The 21,472-nt window shown below is 37.2% G+C and overlaps 2 protein-coding genes across 2 annotated transcripts; one reads left to right on the forward strand and one right to left on the reverse strand.

Annotated features, from left to right (window-relative positions):
- Positions 1-12,686: 12,686 nt before the first annotated feature.
- Positions 12,687-15,531, reverse strand: LOC110860057 (glucose dehydrogenase [FAD, quinone]). The gene is made up of 8 exons (XM_022109125.2): positions 15,386-15,531; positions 15,085-15,297; positions 14,812-15,011; positions 14,533-14,728; positions 14,324-14,458; positions 14,133-14,254; positions 13,822-13,998; positions 12,687-13,750 (listed from the first exon to the last, which is right to left on the reverse strand). The coding sequence occupies exons 1-8, from the start codon at positions 15,432-15,434 to the stop codon at positions 12,755-12,757; spliced, it is 2,088 nt and encodes a 695-aa protein (XP_021964817.2). The 5' UTR covers positions 15,435-15,531; the 3' UTR covers positions 12,687-12,754.
- Positions 15,532-16,567: 1,036 nt separating this feature from the next.
- LOC110861059 (putative cystathionine gamma-lyase 2) lies at positions 16,568-21,383 on the forward strand. Its single transcript, XM_022110174.2, has 11 exons — positions 16,568-17,071; positions 17,248-17,345; positions 17,510-17,591; positions 17,670-17,775; positions 17,840-17,939; positions 19,898-20,054; positions 20,137-20,291; positions 20,374-20,422; positions 20,726-20,788; positions 20,860-21,034; positions 21,095-21,383. The coding sequence occupies exons 1-11, from the start codon at positions 16,894-16,896 to the stop codon at positions 21,249-21,251; spliced, it is 1,320 nt and encodes a 439-aa protein (XP_021965866.1). The 5' UTR covers positions 16,568-16,893; the 3' UTR covers positions 21,252-21,383.
- The last annotated feature ends 89 nt before the right edge of the window (positions 21,384-21,472 follow it).

The raw sequence follows: 21,472 nt of genomic DNA on the forward strand, positions 1-21,472 counted from the left end.
GAGCCATATAATACATTTGTATATGTATGTGCATATTATATGGATTTTGTAGGAAGTGAATATACATAAGTCGATATCCAATTATGACGATATTATGCATGTCTTCACTGAGCCAACTTTATCCAACTAGATATCCAACCACTATAAATATGTATATCCAACCAACGAAACACAATTCCAGTGTGAATTTTCGATAATTTCTCATTTCCTACTATATGCATTTATGTTCAACTGCGTACTATCTATATGTCGGAGCATCTATGTGCATATGTATTTCTAGGAGCATAATATTCTTCTTTCACTTCTTGGTTGGATTGGGGTTGGTTGGATAGTTTGGCTAACTCGGAGTGAGTTTATTTCTGTATAATGAATTTGCTCTGTTCTTTTGAAATGGTCCGTCCGTCTTTTCCACCATTTGTCTCTTTCCCACACGCCTCAACCAACCATACATACGCTGGATGAAGATTAAATAGAAGAACAACTCACTCATCTTCCACTCGCATACGTTTACACACACGAACACGATGTATAATGCATACATGTATGGTGGAGGCAGCAATTTATGGATTTTCAACATCTCAACTCTTCACTTTCCAGTTTGAAGAACAATTCTGTCGAACAAAGTCGAATTTTGTTCTGTTTAGTAAATTTGACGCGCACAAGTTGTGTGAGGTCTAGCTCCCTCCGTCCTTTTCAGAATCTTTAAACAAATCTCGAGCTTCAAATCCACCTAAAGATCCACCAGAAGGAATCCTCAAGAAGACAGGGAAATCCTTTGCGTATTCTTGCACTCGATGTATGTGCTCCATTTCTGTTTAATTTCACATTTTACAGTCATTGTCATTCTTACACCACAAAATTGATGATACACAACCAGTCACTTGCATACTCCGTTAACAAATTGTAAGCTTGTTACTACCATAATACGCTAACGATAATCTGAAATTGATACCAAGGTGGAGCAATCGATAGATATTTTTTTCCCATCTAGAGGCAAACTTTGGACAGCACATGAATATATTATGTAGGTTGGAGAGCTCCAACTTCCAAGTGTGATTTCTGTGGAAATGCGCAGAGTCTGCGACAGATTAATTGGCTTCTGGCTTTCAATATCATTTAATCTTGGGCGAATAGAAAATAGGAAAAGCGAGAAACAATTTTCTTCCATCTTAGTGCCTTTTACACACCAAACGCCTCGAGTTATTGGAAAATTTGTTTATATTGTGTGCACAAGAAGGTAAATTGTGAGCTAGAAGAGACACGCCGTGTTGTCTTTGAAAACAAACCAATTTCAATTATTCTACTCTGATGCCTTTAGCCACAGCCAACTTGGGTGGAAGAATCCTCCTCCACTAAATCAAATTGACTTGTTTTATTGCATTTTACGTTATTGCTTTACGGTGACAGACACGAGCAGTTTCACTTTCCTGCTAAATACTCTTCTCGGCCAGATCCATCAATTACTTGTTTCGCCCATTCATTAGAATTGTAATGAAAACTAAAACCTATAATTAGGTACACACACAAAGTTTGCGAATATTGTGAGGATTTTAAATGAGTTTATGAATGCTATTCATTTGCATCTCATAAAACTTGTCTGGCGTATTCGCAAGGCATATTAGTATTTTGGTTTTGATTGGTTTTTGTCAAAGCTAAGCTGAATACTCTAAATTTTGATCCAAAAAGGTCCAAATTTCCAATAGTTTTTCACGCCTTATACATTTTGGAAACATATTTTGGACGTTGAGATGACAGGTTGTTCACACAGGGAGCCTTGATTTGTTGAGATGTGTTTAATAAACCCAGAGAGAAATGAAGTGGCTAACGAGAAGGATGATGATGATGACGAGAGAATGAAAGTGCATGGATTTGTGATACTGTCCGATAACAAAGCTGCCGGTGAAAGGAGCGATTTTTCACTAAAGTGGTCTCCCTGCCAAGCCACGACGACAATCACATCACCAACAACAAATAATAAGCCTATTCGCCTGCTTTGTTGCTCCTGCTCCACATTGAGCATTACATAAGGGCTCAAAAGCCATGGATTTTGTCCTGCTCCTTTAGAATTAAATTTAGCGTGATGGCTGAACAAAGCCCACCCAGTGGGGGTTCTCTTAAACTCGAAGCAGTCCTTCATACGTCCATTGATCATTTCATTCACGGGCAGGCAGGGTCAGTAAATAGGCAATTGTACAAGTTGCATTTTCATATTGTGAAAAATGACAACGAGTGAGTGCACGACTTGTACATTTTAGAGTTTATAATCATATATGTACGGATATGGAATGCCACAGTTACACTTCAGCCAATTAGACCTATTAGCAATCTAGATTGTTTAATACATAAGTGTTAGCGGGCATTGTCTCATTCCTGGCTAAGATGCAAACCTTGAAATATGCACTCAAAATAAGTTTGGATGGTGAATTCGTGAAGGATCTCAACTCACTTGGGTATAAATACATACATATTTAACTCCCACAAAGGCAAAAGAGAGTAGATTGACTGAAGTGAGCTTAAGTTGGGAGACAGAACATGAAAAATGGAGGTGTTTTGAGGCAGTAAGCAGAGTTCGAATAAATTGTCTAAGCATTTTCGTTCGGGTAAACTGAAAAGGACAGCTGTTCACAAACAGTCAAGAGAAAAGCTTAAATATACGTATACACACGTACTTGTTTGTTGGACAAAGTAATCATCCATCTTTTTGGTGAATCTGTTACATGCATACACGTAACTACACGGTAAGGTTTGGTGGCATCCAAGATTTTTTGCATCCGTGTGCGAGGTGGTCTTCTCATGTCAAACATGATTTCGATAAAGAGTTGAGATCACAATAACTAGTTGGGAGGTTGTACATAATCCTCTGCTGCTGCTGGTTTCCGAATGCATCCATCATTTCATTCCATCGGTATTAAAAGCGATTAAAATGTAGCAATGTTGGACAATCACTTGCAAAGCAACCCTTACATCTATTCAGCTCGATTGGCTTTTTATACAGAAGCTGCAGCATGACAAGTAAAGAGTTGTGGACTAGACGGCAAAACGACGAATAAAATATAATGATTTTCAGACGAATTACATTGGATTGTGATGGTGTTGGACATTGCATCGTGCACAAGGAATCAAGGTGTACATAATCTGTTTTTCGATTTGTCTTTTAAACATACCATAAAAAAATAAGTGATGGAAAATTACAAGTACATACATGCACCTCCTACATAACACATACGTATTTTAAACAATAGGATTTTGAGTCATACACTAATGTATAGATTGTTTCACCAGGTTGTACATATGCATGCATGAATTTGGAGTGCATTTGCAAAATTTCAGGGTTTTGAATTGTTTGGTTACGTAATGTCGGCAGTTGACAAATTGAAGGATATGCTCAAGAGATTGCATTTCAGAAGATTTGGAGCTTGAATGGGGTGAAATGTTGCTCATTTTTCACACTCTTCTTTCGACTCTAATAACCAACCGGAGCACTCCCTCCCAAAAAATTCGTGACCTTAGACCCAACAGATATATTTTCGGACTTTGCAAGGTTTCCTAAGTATATAATTAGAGACCGACTGGAAATCCACTCTCCCTCTGAACCCATAATAACCGGATGTATGTATGTATCGTGCTCCTGCACCTATATTTCATACGCGTGTGTAGTTGTAAGTATGAATTTTTACCACCATCACAAAAATAATTGCATTACAGAAGAGTGCAGTTGACACCATAAATAATAACTGCGAATTTTGTATATATGCATATTTCGGAAAGCATCATTCATGTACAAAATCGAATCATCCATGTAATTTCCTTCTAATGCCAACACTTATTGCCTTCGTAATGCTCAATTTTCTTGAGCCGTGTTGATGGGAGAGCTGTACATATCTTACATGCGACGAGCGTCCTGTTCTTTTACTGTCGCATTAAGTGTGAGCAAATCGTTTCCAAGTGTCTCGCTTCCTTCCCTCTTTTTCGTAAAACTTGGCTGGCTGGCTAACTCATGGACTCGTTATTACACAGATTTGTAACTTTTCTTATGCATGCTTTATTTCAGTTTTTTGGAACATTCTTCTGCCCTGTTCAAGCTAAATCACACTCATCGTCCCTCGTACGAGCATAATTTTCAGGCAACAGGCAGGCAGACTGTAAAATTTTAGCAGTATTATGTTCCACGTAATACCACACTACATGCCACCATTATAATGCATAATATGTATTTGTATGTATGTATGTATGCAGACCAACTTGCAAATGAAAATGTTTGACACGAGGCAACTACTGTGTGCCATAAACGGCATTTTAATGGTTAGTCGTCGCTCATTACTTGTCGTAAGACACAATTTGATGAACAACTCTTCAATCTCACGAAGGGTAATGACAGCATGATTCCGTTATTTAGAAATTATGTATGTACGTATTCCTTCCTGATCAAGGTTTATATTTAAGGTTTATATTTTGTGAAATATTAATGGTTAGATGAATTAGAGGAATATTTCTCATGTCACAAATAAATAAGTATGTACATCTTCAGAAATTTTTGATAAATTCTGGTCAGAGACCTTTCTTTAATTGCATAATCCTTATTTTCTATATGCATGTCAGTGCGTCATTTTTGCATTAAACCAGCACCACACAGAGAGCGTCTCTGTGTAAGGCCCCGAACAAGTCTGAACAGAAGCCCATTAGCAAATCAGATTCAGAAACACGCTTCTTGTTGGTCCGGGTTTTGTTTAAAAAATAAATAAAGTCACGGAAAGTTGACTTGTCTAAACATCTTAAATTTCTACTTAAACACAAACGTGAAGTTATGCTTTATTTATAAAACATCATTACGGTAAGTAGTAGGAGTGATAAAGGTGATTATCGTGTCAACCAAATTCCTCTCTTAAATGGTAATCAGTAAGTATCAAGCGTGCTAATTAATTTTGAAGCGTTTTAACAGAGAATTTGCAATCTGTGTCCAGAAACCAAAGAGTGTGAGGCAACTGACAGTTGGGGTTCAGTAAAATGATGAATTTGTGGTGGCTGATCTTGTGTGATCTGAGGAGAAAAAGCTGACGGTAACGGATCCACCGAGAGAAGATGAGTGAGAGTTCTTACGGGCAAAGCCAAAAGAGGTTTCGTGTGTGATATTGCTTTCTGTCGATACTGCAAAGTTGGGCATTTCTACCCGAATATTTGGTGCGTAGCCTGGCATGGAGAGAGATGTGTCAACCCTTTCTTTCCGAGCTGCTATTTATCTTTGTCGTGTGTTTTTGTCCTTTGGTTTTTTTACCTACCTGTGTTGCGTACGATGACATGTGTTGCTTACCAGGCAGAAAGCAAATTTGTTCATGTTGCTGGATGTGAAGCTCCTTGTATCGGACGCATTTGGGTCTTTGAAAAATGTGGCCTAGCTGCCTGGAGAGTGTGTATAATATCGAATATGTTATCTAATCACCAACCAACAAAGATTAGAAGAGCATTGGGAACTCCAACCTAGTCCTTGGTGTCAGTTTTCACATTCGTCATCGGCTTCTCGTCATCATCAGAAGACAGATTTTTTTAGATCCTTAATTTGCTCTTTGCCTGTTCGTTGTTTCTTCTTGGTCTAATTAATTTTATTTGTAAACATTTATTTCATGCAATACAAAATAGCAAAAATTATTTCGTATATGATAGAAATCCTTGTATAACATGTTACAAACGTACACTAAATAAATATACATAATAAAAACTAGCGTTAGAAATTAGAAGCAATACTTTCAAATTAACACACAAGCACAAAAATACTTATGAGCAATGAGTTTTGGACACCGTGCACAGCGACGTACAATTTCATAAAAAGAAACCACTAGTAGTAATACATATGTGATTTCACAGTTGTGCCACTGTTTGACCTTTGCATGAAAAATGAAGTGCAAAGAAAATCACGACTTGTGTATTCGGTATTTGACAACACGAAAATTTCAAAACTGGACAAGGAAGAAATGTTAAGTTTTAAAGTTGACGACAAGTTCATTGCATTTTCTGTACGGTACGGACCAAGATTCCTAAACTTTTTAGCTCGTTTCCGTGGAGTGAATGTATTAGGATTTTGTAATGAGGTTGTCCAAGGATGGGCCATCTTTTAAAAATTATTAAAAATTTTCGAGTTGGGGACAGGCACGCATTTTTTGGCGTTGTCACCCGTTGTTGGGTGAGTGAGAAATTATTTTAAAAATTATTTTTGCTACATATTCTGGGGACTGCTTTTAATTTTTAACTCGATTGCATATTACATATGTGATATTGATGACCATTTTTGTCCCCGATACTTTTATATATTTGTACACGTATTTATATGCATATTTTTATAAAGAGCACAACCAGGTAGATAATTCGAGTTCCGGAGAAAAAATTTTCATTTGTCTAAAACTTGACAAAATTTTCATTATTAAATTATCACTCCCACGATAACGGTGGACCTGGAGGACGAAGAGGAGGAGGATAATTTAGTTCTGGAAGATTTTGTAATTGATGAGGTAGCAACTGCTGGTGCAGATTCAGAAACCACTCCTGCTGATACCGAAGATGAGTTGTTAACGGTATAAGTTTTTAAAATCATGAGGATGTCAATTTTTGTCAATTTTTTTTAAAGATAAATAAACATTTCTTTATCTGGAACTCCATTATCCTCCTGGTTGTGGTCGCTATCTTCATAAAAATATGTATACAAATAAGTGTAGAAATATACAAAATTATCGGGGGCAGAAGTGGTCATCAATATCACATAATATGCCACGATTGCTTGACTTTAAGTATCTAGGTAACGTTAGTCTCCCTTAACGGTTGCGACAAATGGTCGAGTTACAAATTAAAAATTCATTTTAAAATCGTTGGTTCAAAAAGGGCGTTTGAGTCTCCAACTACTTTGACCCTTAATAACTTTTGAATCGGCAGACATAGAGACTTAATTCTTGAGGATGAAACCATCGTAATTTTTTGATTGATTTGTTAAGCTAAAAATCTCGAGAGTACTATTTCGAAAATTAAACTTGAAATCTCCAGTGAGCCCGAGTCAGACTCTGTGGTTGTCGGTCAAACCAACCATTTTCCATGAAATTGTAATGTACCAAATGCATTTAAACTTGTGGAGTGACATATTTTTGAAAAATCTGTATGGATCAAGCCCTACGGTCTCACCCGTTCTGAAAATTTCAGCTAAATCGGTTCAGCCATTTTGGCTATCGTGTTCCGGAAGGACATGATGGTTCCATAAGAACTGACTTAGGCTAAAAAGGCAACAATTTTGCAGAGCCTTGTAAGATGGCATTATTCTGAGAGCAGGACTCGTAATGAACGATGTGCATATAATTTTGTGATTTATTTTTGGTATATAAACCATTACAAAACACGAACTTAATAAACTCGGAAAATTTTTCCTATTTTAATTTATATTGCTACGATTAGTTTTACGACAGTTATCGCAAGACGGACAGACGGACATAACGGGTACATAAGCCCTGATTCAGGCTAAAAACCTATATTTAGTTAAAATTTTCACCAATGCATAATACGCATTGTTTATTTGACAAAAAACAGGCGTAAAGTGCATTAGTAAAATGTATTTGGTACAATAAAATTCTATGCAAAATGGTCGGTTTGACCGATAACAGCGAGCTTGACTCGGGCTGCACACTGGAGATTTCAAGTTCAATCTTCGAAATAGTACCCTCGAAATTTTAGCTTAAAAAATCAAGCTAAAAATTACGATGATTTCATCTTTAAGAATTAAGTCTCTATGTCTGCCCGTTCAAAAGTTATTAAAGGTCAAAGTAGTTGGTGTATTTGTAAGGGACTTTTACACCAACTATTTTAAAAATAATTATTTTATTTGTAACTCGACCATTTGTCGCAACCGTTAAGGGTAACTAGGCACTAAAAGTCAAGCAATCGTGATAATATGCATTCGAGTTAGAAATGAAAAAGTCCACCGAAAAATAATTTCTCACTCACCCAACAACGGGTGACAACGCCAAAAAATGCGTGCCTGTCCCCAACTCGAAAATTTTTAATAATTTTTAAAAGATGGCCCATCCTTGGACAACCTCATTACATAATCCTAATACATTCACTCCACGGAAACGAGCTAAAAAGTTTAGGAATCTTGGGTACGGACATTACATGAAACTGAACATTCAACATTGGATGGATGTACATAAGCACCAGCAAGCAACCCAAAACCATCACATCAGTTCTTGCCTGAATCATTTCCAATTTTCAGGTCTCCCTTTCCATATCGCGACATTTGATATCTTGGTTTATTTTGAACTGTGATGAGTAGTGTTGATGCGTATCCAATATTTTAAGTTCACAGGGTTAAGGATTTTTTATGAAAAATGGGACTTTTGATGAATTGTTTCTGTTACTTTACAATGTTTTTTCATTATTTTCACTTGGTCAAGTGGTGCACTGATAGTGTGAATGCATGATCATCTTTTCATAGCTTGGTCCGACTTGACGTATGCACGTATGTAGATAAAGATTAGTGCACAAAAGTTGAAATACATAAATAGTATAACTGAATACGCAAAAAAATCTTTTCAATCACGACAATGTATTTTGTGCACCAAAAAGGCAAGAACTCGAGATGGTTGTTTGGTGCTGCTGCATGATGCGACGATATAATCCTTTGATGTAACCCATCTGTTGCAGTTACTTCTTCACAACTCATCTTTCTTCTCATCCACCCACCGACGACATTTGGAAAAAAATAAAATCATTTCTCAAGGAATACGAACTGACAATCTAATGTAAGGTTACTCGCATCTCATTCTCATCCCGTACGCACATTGCATCCAAGGCTTCTTTTTATGGACGTTGGAATCTATAGGGTTAAAATAGTTCACTAACTGTGTGTGTGTGTACATATGTGGGTAGAATTGATGAATCGCATAGAAAGTTTATGGGTGCCGAGATTTTATTTTAGGGTCGAAACCTTTAAACCTTTGCAGGAACAGGAGGTTAGAGCTGAAACCCTTGCTGTAAATTACCTTTATTGGAGTGGATTATTCTCCATTTGAGGCTTCATGTTTACCAACTTGCAATGATGTACGAGGGAAAACAAATCCTAAAAATTCTTCTCCGTAATACAAAAGAAGCCCTGACTGCCCATTAGTTTAAGAAGATGCGGTTAACATTTACCATGTTACTAATACCCGCTTTGCACAGTTGTTCGGATTTACAATCCTGGTTTAGCTTTCCCAACTAAAGATATTTCAAATCTTAGGGAGATGAGGATTAAATGCCTGACTGCACGTTTACGACAGCACTCACTCCGTCACATTTCCAAATAGGATCATCAATCCCAGAGTTTAGCTTAAGAATTTGCCCAAGAATCTTAATTCATCCGATTTTGGAAATTCCAAGCAAATTCGTTTCTCATGTTGTGGATGCTTATTCCAAAAATCCCAACCCAAATGAGTTACGCATATTCGTCAAAATGTGTATGTATATAATGGATACGGAATCAATCCGAAATGCCAATATGTCTGGCGCCCAGTTGTGTATATATAAGGCAATGAAATTATTATTACAATAATTAAGACTGTATGTGAACTTCATAAGCTGAAAATTGTGTTGAAAATGGAAAAGTAAACCTCCTACGACTAACAGACGTGACGTGTGTGCGTGTATGCACTGCATACCTCATGGGACATTTACGTTCTTGATTTGAATTGCAGAGTGTAATCCAATCGTAGCTCCTCCGCATCTTGACGAATTGTGAATGAACGTGAGCTAAAGTGTGAACGCATTCAATTACAAACTTTTTTATCCGTTGCAGGGTGCTGAGTTAAATATATGTGTAATCTCGTCATCATATTTGAGAAGAAGAGTGCAAAAAATTGTCCACGTCCAACGTAATAAAAGTAAAACTACAAAAAAAGATTCTTGCATGTACTCCCATTCATGAAAGTGAGGAAGAACAACGAAATGATTAATCAAACTTTGTGATGCATCACTACCACTCATTATTACGAGCACGCTGCCGCAGTCGTCACCATGAGGAGCGAAAAGAAAGAAAGAATGATAAAGAGCGGATCGTGGCTCAGGATCATAATGCTTCCGGTGCGGAACACAAATAGAAGAAGCCTTATAACTCGTGGATACCGTTGCGTACCAGGATAATGAATATCACAGAGACAGATAATTTCCACATTGTTTAGCTTCACACGACCATCCCTCGTTTAGTGCATTGTGCTGTGCTGAGATTTTTGAGCAGTTACAGACCGTTTATACCATCCTTAAGGAGACTTTACATTATTTTTCTCATATATGTAGCGCATATCATATGCAGCTAAATACAAATATAGTTTTTGCTGTCCTCCATTTCCTGTGTGACTGACGTACCCTTTGTCTTTGAGAACCCGACGCTTCCGAAGTAAATTGTGGAGCATATACGCAACTGGTCTGTTTGGTGCTTTAAGCGGTGGGGCTGGTCCCCAAAAATTAACCATTTCATATTATCAGATTATTAAACGTACTTGTGCTCACAAAGTTGGTAACATGTTTGAAAAATGCTAATTGTTTTAACTTGCAGTATTTTGTTTCAATGGAAGGACAAAGGTCAGCATTTACTATTTCACTTCCTCTTCCAATGTCGTCGTATTTCATTCTGGAGAGGATTTTTTGAAAAACGACCTGCCAAACAGTTCTCTGTTTCATGAATGAATACGAGTGTGGAAGGATACACATGAGACGAAGGAACATTTGGAGCCCTGTGTGTCCAACATCTCAATGACGATATGTTTGGAATGACCCATGAAAAAGGAAGTCGCCACCACGTCTGGTAATCTAAGTGAACCTAGAAGAAATCTTCCATCCACTAAATGACCAGTCATCCCCCGTTTGTGTTTCATAATGGTCATTTGTCAGTTCTTTGGATTCCTTAGGGTACTTGAACCAACGTGATGGAGTTAAGTAGAGCCCTTCCTCGCTTTAAAGGGCCACTTGACTTGACTTGCTTGGGTGGTATTTTGTTTACTTTCTTTTTCTTTCCTTCCTCTCAGCCAGTCCACACTGCGGACACCTGAGATGGACAAGAAGAGGGTGGATTTTCTTTCTCAACAACCTCATTGTTTGCAGTAGTGTGAGGTAAAAAGTGGGATCTACTTGTTCACACCAATCACATTTTTGTTAACAGCGTGACCTGGTGAATTCATTCTTATTTCACTCAATTGTGTACTAGCGTAGCATAAATCCACATATTTGAACGTGTAGATAGAGCTTTCACTCCAGACACTCTGGTGCCATAATACAATATCAGCGTATCATTATGGAAATGCATATTATGCAGGTATTAAGGCAAGAAAATCTACCATACACAACATTATCTATTGTGCATCCTGACTCACATTAATAAGACGACTCCTCTACACACGCTCCAATTATTATTGAATGTGTACATAAGTCTTAGACATCGATGAATGAGTACTTGTGATAATTTGGTTGGTGATGATGAGACTATCGATACTTTATGTGCATATATATGTAGGTGAAGACTATATGTACATAAATATGTACATATGTACAACCATTGTATGTGTTTCTTCGTTTATGTAGCTTGAAATAATGAACAACAAATCGAGACACATTTATGGTTAAAAAGAGTTGAAAAAGGGTCAATTCGAAGTGTCCATACCGGATTTCAACACGGATTTATAAGTGCGTTCTTTTAAACCGCGGACTCACGTTGAGAAATATGACAATGTCAAAGCTTGACAGAGAGACTGCATGGCTCCGTCGTCGTCGTCGTCATCACTGCTTTGCCCAACCAGGAAAGGATGAATAGGGTTCATTGAATAGGAACTACTTGAAAATATGAAATATCACTTGGGCATTATCAACCGGAACAACAACGGTCATTGAATACTCATCCATTCACCTCCTCGTCTTCCCACTCACACCAAAATGAGCTTGCACATCGCATCTTGTGGCGTGTCAAAATCTTCAGCTCGCTCAATTCAACAATGAATTTCAAGAATTGCTCAGGCTTCCAACCTAAACCAACGGACCATTTGAATCCTACACGTATCTCCACTTCACCAAAAAAGATGGATAGGAATGAATCTGCGCTTTCCATTTTCTGCTTATGTCTGCTATCCTATTGCGTGGAATGAACCAGCTTTTTATGATGATGGATTATCATTGATGGTACACAATCAGCTATAATAATGACTAACAATTTCGGCAACGATTTTATTTCCTCCCTCGGAGGACTAATAGTTTTAATGTTGCTAAAGTTTTGCAAATAAATGACTTTGCAGTTTGATTTGAAATAAACTCAACTTGACAGAAAACTTGGATTATCCTAAGCTTGGGTAGTGCCAACCATGCATAATTACGATTTCAAAATCACCTGGCTACAAATTGGCATTATCTAAGCATCCATCGACATGAAACATATATTTACATCCTACTAATTAAATAGATATTGCATAACAAAACATAGTAATGTAATGTATACCTTATTTCAGAAATGCTAGAACCTCGGAACATATAAAAGTATGTGGCGTGAAAATAAAGGAGTTTCTCTCCTCCTCCGAGATGGATTTGGTGCTCATGAGATGCCCTCTCTCTCACAGAAGAAAATACGGCGAAAAGACCATTATGTTGGCGTCGTGGGAGATGGAGCGTGTTTCATGAAAATACTTCTAGCTGATCAAGTATCGATTTTTTTTAATTTGTAACATTTATTTTGAAATGCTGTATACTTGTTAAATACAAATGGTTAATTTTAGTCAGTTTTAATAGTTGATTTTAACTGAGATGTTTGAATATCGTAGTCAATGATGATGTCTGGATATGCTTTTTTAATTAGTAGATTTTCCTCAGTCGTGGTTTCATTTTGATCCTGAGTGTGATTGGAAGCATTTGTGCTGTCCCATAATTGGAGAATCATTTCAGAGCCTTTCTCGGCAATCATGATGGTAGGCCAATTTGTGTTACCAACAGGAATTTGAGGCATGATCGACGCATCTATAACTCGTAACCTTTTAGTTCCAAAAACTCTCAGTTGATTATCAACAACGCCATCGTTTTCGTTCTGAGCCATGGCGCAAGTCCCACCAAGATGATGGAGTGAAACTGTATATTGGCGAACATAACACTCCCAATACGCATCACTTCGAAATTCTTCTTCCTGACAGCCCGGAAATCTTTCTTCAGTAAAATGTGTCCCAATTTTCTGGAATGCTGTAGAATTTTCCACCAAATTAATTGCAGTCTTTATCCCCTCCACCATAACGCGGATGTCGTGCTCGTTGTCCAAATAGCTTGGATCAATGGCTGGAGGAATTTTAGGGTTGGAACTGCGTAGCATGATTTTTCCTCTGGATTGAGGTCTTCCGTTTGACACCAGTTGCATAAACGACTCTTTACCTTTGGCATGCTCATAATATGTTTTGATAACATCGTCTCTAAAATTGAAGGCTCTTGCCAATTGAGTGTCGCAAAAAGAACATATGGAGGCTCCGAACAAGGTCAAGTGTGTGTCAGGCCAATTAGATTCTCCAGCAGATTTTGCTAAAGAGGATGCATAAAATCCCTGCGCGTTGGCCCCACTAGTTGTGAATGGACCTTTCCCGTGTACCAAAAAATTATAAAAGTCAAGCAATTTAAAGTCTCGGTCAATATCCAGTGAGTAAGTGCGATTGATGAAGAATGGGCCTAAATAAACACTGGTGTGGTCTTGCAGATTTTTTCCGACTGGAAGATCTTTGCGAGTGTCAATCTGTAGAATATTATATAAATTAGAATTTAGGAAACTAACAAATTCAGAATAACTTTTTGATTTATTTTTACTTTAACAGCGTTCAAGTTATCTTTTGGACCAATTCCTGATTGCATGAGAATTTTTGGCGAGTTTATTGCTCCAGCGGATAAAATAATTTCCTTATTGGCAAATGCCATGAGATTCTTTCCATATCTTGTGTAATGCACTCCATATGCCTCGTTTCCTTCCCCCTCCTTGAAAATTACCTAAAATTCATAGATATCTCATTATGCGACAGATATTTAAAATTCTTAATCAATTAGTCAATAGATTAAGCAGGTTGAAATATGTGAACTTCATAACGTCATGCTATAATATATTACAAATGCATAATGCATACTTTTGTGACATGAGAGTATTTCCTAATAGTCAGTCTTTTCCTGTATTTTATCGGCTTGAAGAATGCGTCGGATGAACTGACACGTTGGCCAAAATGTAACGGGTAGTACACATAGTCGAAACCTATTGTTTTTCAGTTAGCCAATTCTTTTAATAAATATATTTTAGTTTCCAAGAAAAAGTAATGACAACCTTCAGTATAACGCCCATTCAGATCTGTTCTGTTATAGCCTTGTGCTTCTGCAGCTTGGAGATAAAATTTGCCTAACCTTCCAGTATAGTCTGGAAGTTGGACATTTATTTCCCCATGTTTGCCATGAACGTCGTCTGTAATTTATTGATAAAATTCCAGCGTCAATTTCGGGAACATTTGCAACGCAATTCGTTTACATACTACTTACCTGTGCCTCCTGCGCTGTACTCTCCAATAAAGTTTTCGCTTCGTTTAAAATAGGGCAACAAGGATTCATAAGACCAATCTGAATCCCCAAGTATTTTTGCCCAATTATCGTAATCTGCTGGATTTCCCCTGTTATGCATCAAAAAATTTATACCGCTGGTCCCACCCAAACCCAATCCAGCGCTGAGTAAACATTCCTTCATTAGCAAACATATGCAAATTAAATAGCTTTGTTCGATAATTCATAAAAGATTAAATTAGAAACTGTAATGTCATGAACCTGGTGATTTTGTGCAAAAAATCCATTTTGTTGTGGCACAGTATAATACATCCAATCATTTTGGGGATAATTCACCAAAAATGTTGCAAATGCGGGTATGGACTGAAATGGGTGTGGTTCTCCTCCAGCTTCAAGTAATAAAACCGAGTAATTAGCACTCAGTCGATTTGCCACTAATGCCCCGGCAGTTCCGGCTCCCACTAGAACGTATCAAAATCATTCTTTAAGCGAGACAATAGCATGATTTTATGGGAATAAAGTTTTCTAACGTACCCACAATGAAGTCAAAGACGTCTCCTTTGTTGTCCTGAATCAATCTGTCTGTAGCTTGGTCCAAATTTTTCCACGCAACGAGATACAAGCTAAGTGATCCAACAATTCCAAACAAAACATTTTGAAATAATCCCATGTGATTCATCATTCCGTTTTCTGCCGCAAACTTTATCAACGCCATGATAATGATTACTTTGATTCGAGCAGTGTGTTCTAAGCGAAATTCAAATTAAAACTAAGAATTATTTGAATATTTGTTGGCTAGATGTGTATTCAAAGATAGTAAAACAATATCTGACACCTCGTCCATTCGTAATACCATCCCATCCTTTGAAGTTGCAGGCAAGCATTCACCCGTTTGTGCGAATATTAAAATTAACAACGACATTAGCTACGAGAGGTTGAGTGAGGTGCGTTAGGTCATGAACACCTACCTACAAGCGTTATTGCAAATAAAATGCTACGTGTTTACCGGTTTCTTCCTGTGTAATTTGCAAAACGGATCATTCATCATGCGGGTATGTGGGCTCGATTCTTTTACCCAACAAAAAAAGCACAAGTGTGAATAATAATGAGGATGGTAAACCCGGAGGGTATAAAGTTTAAAACACGATTGTTGTTTTCAAAAGTACGGCATTAATTCTTATATAACGGAGTATCTCGTCTTGTGTGGATTTTTCTCTTCACGATTTTATGCACATATGTATTTATTGCATATTTCATACATAATATTCAGACAATAACGTAGTTTGTAATGCCGAACAAGTGAGGAAATTATACAAAGACAGTTATTGATTTAAACGGTTTGTTGTCAGTTTTCATGAATGCATTCATAATAATTGTATTTATCGTCTAATTTAATAACGTTATATGTCTTGCTTAATAAACTAGTGGCAATGACAATTATAATAATGTGCCCATTCCAGGTTAGTTGTAAATGCTTGACAAAAAGTTAAACTAAATGTATTAACTGAATAGTTTTGCTTTGTTTACATGGTTTGTCAATCGGGATCTTATGTGTCTATATGTACAGCATTCTTGGTAAAAAAAGACATACATCAAACTGCATACTCCATATTTACCCCATATCATGCAAAGGTAATTTTGTGTCCGCGTTCCACCCGGATGAAACTATGCGTTAGAACTTAGATTTCCAAAGTGTTGCGGTGGCACTTTGCCAAAATTCGGGTTAAAATTATGCCAGCACAAATCTATTCCCGATTCGTAATTTGTATTACTCAGCTATGCTGGCTTATCAACAGGATGAAAACTCGTCATCACATTCCCATCAGTTTTGCCAACACTACTGGCTGCCACACTGCCACACACCATTTTGCTTATGCACTTACTTATAGGATTAGTATTATGAACTATATATACACACGTCTAGCTCTTGGTTGGTGTTAAAATTAGTAGATTTTGGATTACATGCATGTACATATGCACTTTAAAAAATATCAATTCAGCTGCGGTGAGACTTGGTGGCCTGTACTCATTTAGTCTAGAGTCGTCGAGTCGGATTGTAACATACAATCTGATGTGACCTTTATAATTCATTCATTCATAAGAGTACGAGACGTACAAGAAGTCTTATTTCTCCTCCGATGGAAAGTAGGTTGCCGATTAATAAAGTGTCAGACTTATTGGATTGAGGAAGGTTACATATCAAGTGCGTCAGGTTCCAAAACATTAATACCACTCAGAAAAGTATAATTCGTGGTGCAAAGGCGACACGTACGGTAGTTCCACTTTGTCTCTTTTTCTGTGGTGTACACATCTTTGGAGCGTTGAGCTTGGGTGCTTTCCAAAATGGAGAACGGTTACGGTGATGTTGTCGGCCCTGAAATTGACTACAATGAAATTTCTCCCCTAAAGAAAACAGGGAAAACAAACATATATAAAAAATTTCTTGAAGTCGACGAACTTCACCTTGACCAGTGGCGAAAACCTAATGTTGATTTTGAGACTATGGCCGTATCTGCAACTGGTGAGTAACATGGATTAAATGGCAATGATCAATATTTAGCCTAACAAAACAGGTAGACACCGCAGCCCAAATAAAATTTCTAAATTCAATCTTATTAATAAATGGGTGTTGCAATAGTTTATGCAGTGTCGATATTCTCAATAATATGTAAATGTATACGTCTATTTAATTTCCAGTTGACCCAGGGACATTTTCCAGAAATTCACTCGTGATGCCCATCGTCACTTCTTCAGTCTTTATTTGTCATGGGTCTCCAACAGAACCGATGAATACTGTGAGTACCATAATCCACAACAATGTCTATGATATCCTAATTTACAAAAAAAACGTATTTTCATACAGCTTTTTTACTCCTCAACTAATGCCTTTTTACGGGTGTGCTAACTAATTCTAAATTTATTGTGATACAGCCTCACATTTTCATGATGGATGGTTTAGGGATTTCACTATGGAAGATGCGGAAATCCTACACGAGACCACTTTGAATCCTGCATGGCTCAACTGGATGGGGCAGCTCATGGTAATTCGCATTGATTCCAGACAATATTTAGTACTCACAGCTATTTGGTAACACAAATATTTATTGATGCAATAATAGCACTAGCTTTCTCATCCGGTGTTGCGGGAATTGCTGCTGTCGTGCAGACGTTGAAGCAAGGAGATCATATAGTTTACATTCAATGTTCTAATGGAGACTCTGATTGGTTAGAGATCTTTTAATAAAGCTGCTGCTTAATAATAATTTTTAATATGTATTACGTATTTTAGGCTGTTTCGTAACAAGTGGAAGGATTTTGGAATTGAGGTGGACTTCATCTACAGCAATGACAGCAATGCAATTTTAGACGCCGTTCGACCCAACACAAAGGTTTGCAAATTCATGACGAATCACTTGAAAATCGAGATGGTTTATTTTATTTTGAGCATGCTTTTAAAATGTTGATGATGTGATTGTATTGCAATTCTGCTCTCTTTATTAACGAAACAGAAGCTATTTAGTACAAGTAGAAAAATATTAGAAAATATTTAGAATCTTGTCAACGAGAGATTAAATGGCGTGATACTACTTGGCAAGTTCTACGAGCAACAAGATTCGGTTACACAACTATGTGCATGTGAGTAAGAAGACACCCACACACGGTTTTTGTTTGTGCAAAAAAAAAGTATAATCTACCTAGTCTAACCATAAGAAGTGATAGTAGAGCGTAGTATTTGACCTGGTCAACATAAAATTAAAATGTATGTTGCAGTTTGTACATGCATTCAGTGGCTATCATTGTTGTTAACCTCATTTGCCTGACTTCACTAGGTCAAAAGCTAGAAGAGCTTTACCATACGCGCGCGACAATAAGTTTTCACTTTTTACGCCAGACAAAAAATTCACAATGTTAGATATAGGGTAGAAATTCAAGGACAACTACGATCTGGTTGCCCAACCCATTAAATTAACCCTAGGGACTGTGACTATTTATGACATAAAAGTTCCGGTGGTCCAAGGTCAAGGAGGACTACAGTGATGTCCGAAGCTTTGAACGCCAGAATAGCACAAAATCTCTGTCTGACGCCGAAGACTTTGGCCATACAAATGACCCTTCAACTTTAGAAATGAGATGAGCACTGAAAAATGATCTTAAGATGGAGGCCTTTTATGGTAGAAAGCGTCACACGCTACAGATTTCCTAGACCCAAGCTAAGGTCAATAAATCGACTTCCCTCTCCCAGCGGTACGGTACAAAAACAAACAAAATTTTTCATTTATCGGTGGGAATTTCTTTAAGATGGTACCATATTTCCACAAAAAAAGAAGCAGAATTTATGCTAAATATTCTTAGGGTTAGTTGTTTACGAAAAGGAGGTCGAATGTTATCTTATCGGGCTGCATTCATGGTTTTGGCGGGAATCGGCGGAATCGGACAAAAACCGCCCAATTTCCTCGATTAAGGAGAGGAGATAGTTCAAAAAAATATTTGATTAACGTCATAATGAAGATGGAACACCCCCTCGACCAGTCCATATTGGGTGGAAAGCCACCGACCTTTGTGCAGGGCCCCACAGCAAAAATGCAGCGAAATTCGTGAAAACCTGGCTGACGAAATCTATTTCTGACTTCATTTCCGACTTAAGTTTGTCCTTGGTATTTTCGAACCGAAATTGATTTCACCGCCAACTCATGATTAAAATTGAGGAAAAGGTCTGTTCTGAGCCCCATCGAAGTGTCAGGGTCACAAAAAAATTTCTGACCCGGGAATGATACACTTTTTCAATAAATTTCGTGCGTATTTTTGATGGAGGCTTCTCCTCTGGTAACCAATTTTTCATGGTCACAGGAGGAATATATTTTCAAGTCTGATACATGTTTTCTATGTGAAATTTAACTGGCTTTTCAATGGAATAAAAAGAAATTTGAAATTCCTTAAAACTAACCTAATATAGTCATCTACTCTACTATCACTTTTTAAGTTTAGACTAGGTATGTGTGTCTGTACGAGAAAAAGAGCACGGAAGCTGTAGATCCCGCATAATATTTATTATTATGCATCCCGTGCTTATCATCATAATTTTGTACCTGAATTAAAAGATTTTGTATGTTTGTATATATATTGCATGCACTGTTCTAAAATTAATTTGACCGTGAACCATTTCACAAGTGCACAAATATGCGTTCTTTTCCTCATTCTTTCTGTGATACAAACTTTCTTATACTTTCTTTGGACTTGGGAGCGTATGTATGATTACATAATTCTTGTTAACGCAAGTGAATTCATTTATAGCCCATGATTTTTATTTATCCAGATGGTATTTTATACTTAATGACATAATTTGCAGATGGTTTGGCTTGAGACTCCAATTAACCCGACGTTGAACGTGGTTGACATTGAAAAGATTTCGGGAGCTGTTCATAGCGTCGCAAATCATGTCCTAGTCGTGGTGGACAATACATTTCTTACCCCTGTTCTGCAAAGACCATTGGATCTTGGAGCTGGTATGACATGAGCTGACAACAATACTTCCATGACGTCCGTCATAAAGGGCACAAATATAATCTCAAATTATATGATTTTCAGACGTTGTAGTTTATTCATGCACCAAGTATCTTTGCGGTCATGCAGATGTGATAATGGGTGTGGTCACAACCAGCAAAAGTGACCTCTACAAAAAATTACAAGAGAATCAAATTTGTCTAGGAGCAATTCCATCTCCCTGGGATTGCTATCTAATGGTAAATTAATATTTTATACCGAATGGTGACGGCTGTAAAATTAAGCCACAATGTGCAAATATACATATGTACATATATGTAGATCAGAAGCTTGAAAACGTTACCCATTAGGATGAGGCAGCATTTTGTGAGTACGTAAGTTTTTATAATCGTTTAAAGTTGATTAATCTGATCGATCACAGGGCTGTCATATCTATTGATAATCTAACCTAAACTCTACGCATATCTATGTTCATGGAATGTTGTAGGTTTAGACTGATATAAATATGTACAAACATTAAATGTACCAGATCAATTACTCATTCAGTATATTATGTCTGTCATTACCATAATATTTATTGACATATAAATCCAAGGGTTTCAAATTAAATGTATGAAAGTAATATATACTAATTTTCAACCATTGCCATTAATTTTGTATATCCTCTTAACAGACGGACAGAAAATTGCAAATTTCCTGGAATTACATCCTTGTGTTGAGTTTGTGTCTCATCCAGGTATTCGATTAAGGATTATCGGTTATAAGGTTTTAAAGAGATTGTAAATGTAATTGTATATTGATCTCAAGGACTCAACTCCCACCCCCAACATGCACTAGCTATCAAGCAACAGTTTGGACATTCTGGGATGGTCACATTTCTGATTAGAGGGGACATACGTGAAGCTGCTACGTTTATAAATTCATTGAAAACTTTCAAAAAAGCACCCTCTCTTGGAACAGATGTCTCAATTGCTAGCATCCCGTGAGTTATTTTTCTCTCATAAAATTAAGTACGAGCTATATTGACGTCTTTATATTGCAGCTCTAAAGCAAGTCATTCATGGCTCCCGGAAGAAGAGAGGCAAAAATTGAAAATAACAGATAATATGATACGACTGTCTGTGGGGTTAGAAAATTCAGACCATTTAATACAAGATTTAGACCAAGCCTTACGCCAAGCTGTGCCCATTTGGATTTAATTGTTGGAGCTTAACAAGTGACGAGAAAATATTTTTGCTCATAGATGCTCATTAATAATTTACGAATTATGCTTGTTCTCGAATTATAAGTACCTGAGAATTAAAGGATGACAATTTATTTTCCTAGTTGAACGAGATCATTTTCCACTTTTATTATTTTTGGACAACTAAACATTTTTAGATGTATTGTAATTTCATATGCTGTTTAACCCCACATTTCG

The sequence above is a fragment of the Folsomia candida genome, unplaced genomic scaffold (assembly GCF_002217175.1).
Source record: "Folsomia candida strain VU population unplaced genomic scaffold, ASM221717v1 Fcan01_Sc001, whole genome shotgun sequence".
In the NCBI taxonomy this organism is placed as follows: Eukaryota; Metazoa; Arthropoda; class Collembola; order Entomobryomorpha; family Isotomidae; genus Folsomia; species Folsomia candida.

Coding starts and splice junctions, on each gene's coding strand:
- LOC110860057 (XM_022109125.2), bottom strand. CDS start 15,434: ATGCTTGCCTGCAACTTCAAAGGATGGGATGGTATTACGAATGGACGA. Junction 15,012..15,084: donor CGTCTTTGACTTCATTGTGG/GTACGTTAGAAA, acceptor GATACGTTCTAG/TGGGAGCCGGAACTGCCGGG. Junction 13,751..13,821: donor ATAACTTGAACGCTGTTAAA/GTAAAAATAAAT, acceptor AATATTCTACAG/ATTGACACTCGCAAAGATCT.
- LOC110861059 (XM_022110174.2), top strand. CDS start 16,894: ATGGAGAACGGTTACGGTGATGTTGTCGGCCCTGAAATTGACTACAAT. Junction 17,072..17,247: donor TATGGCCGTATCTGCAACTG/GTGAGTAACATG, acceptor TTTAATTTCCAG/TTGACCCAGGGACATTTTCC. Junction 17,592..17,669: donor ACTGGATGGGGCAGCTCATG/GTAATTCGCATT, acceptor ATGCAATAATAG/CACTAGCTTTCTCATCCGGT.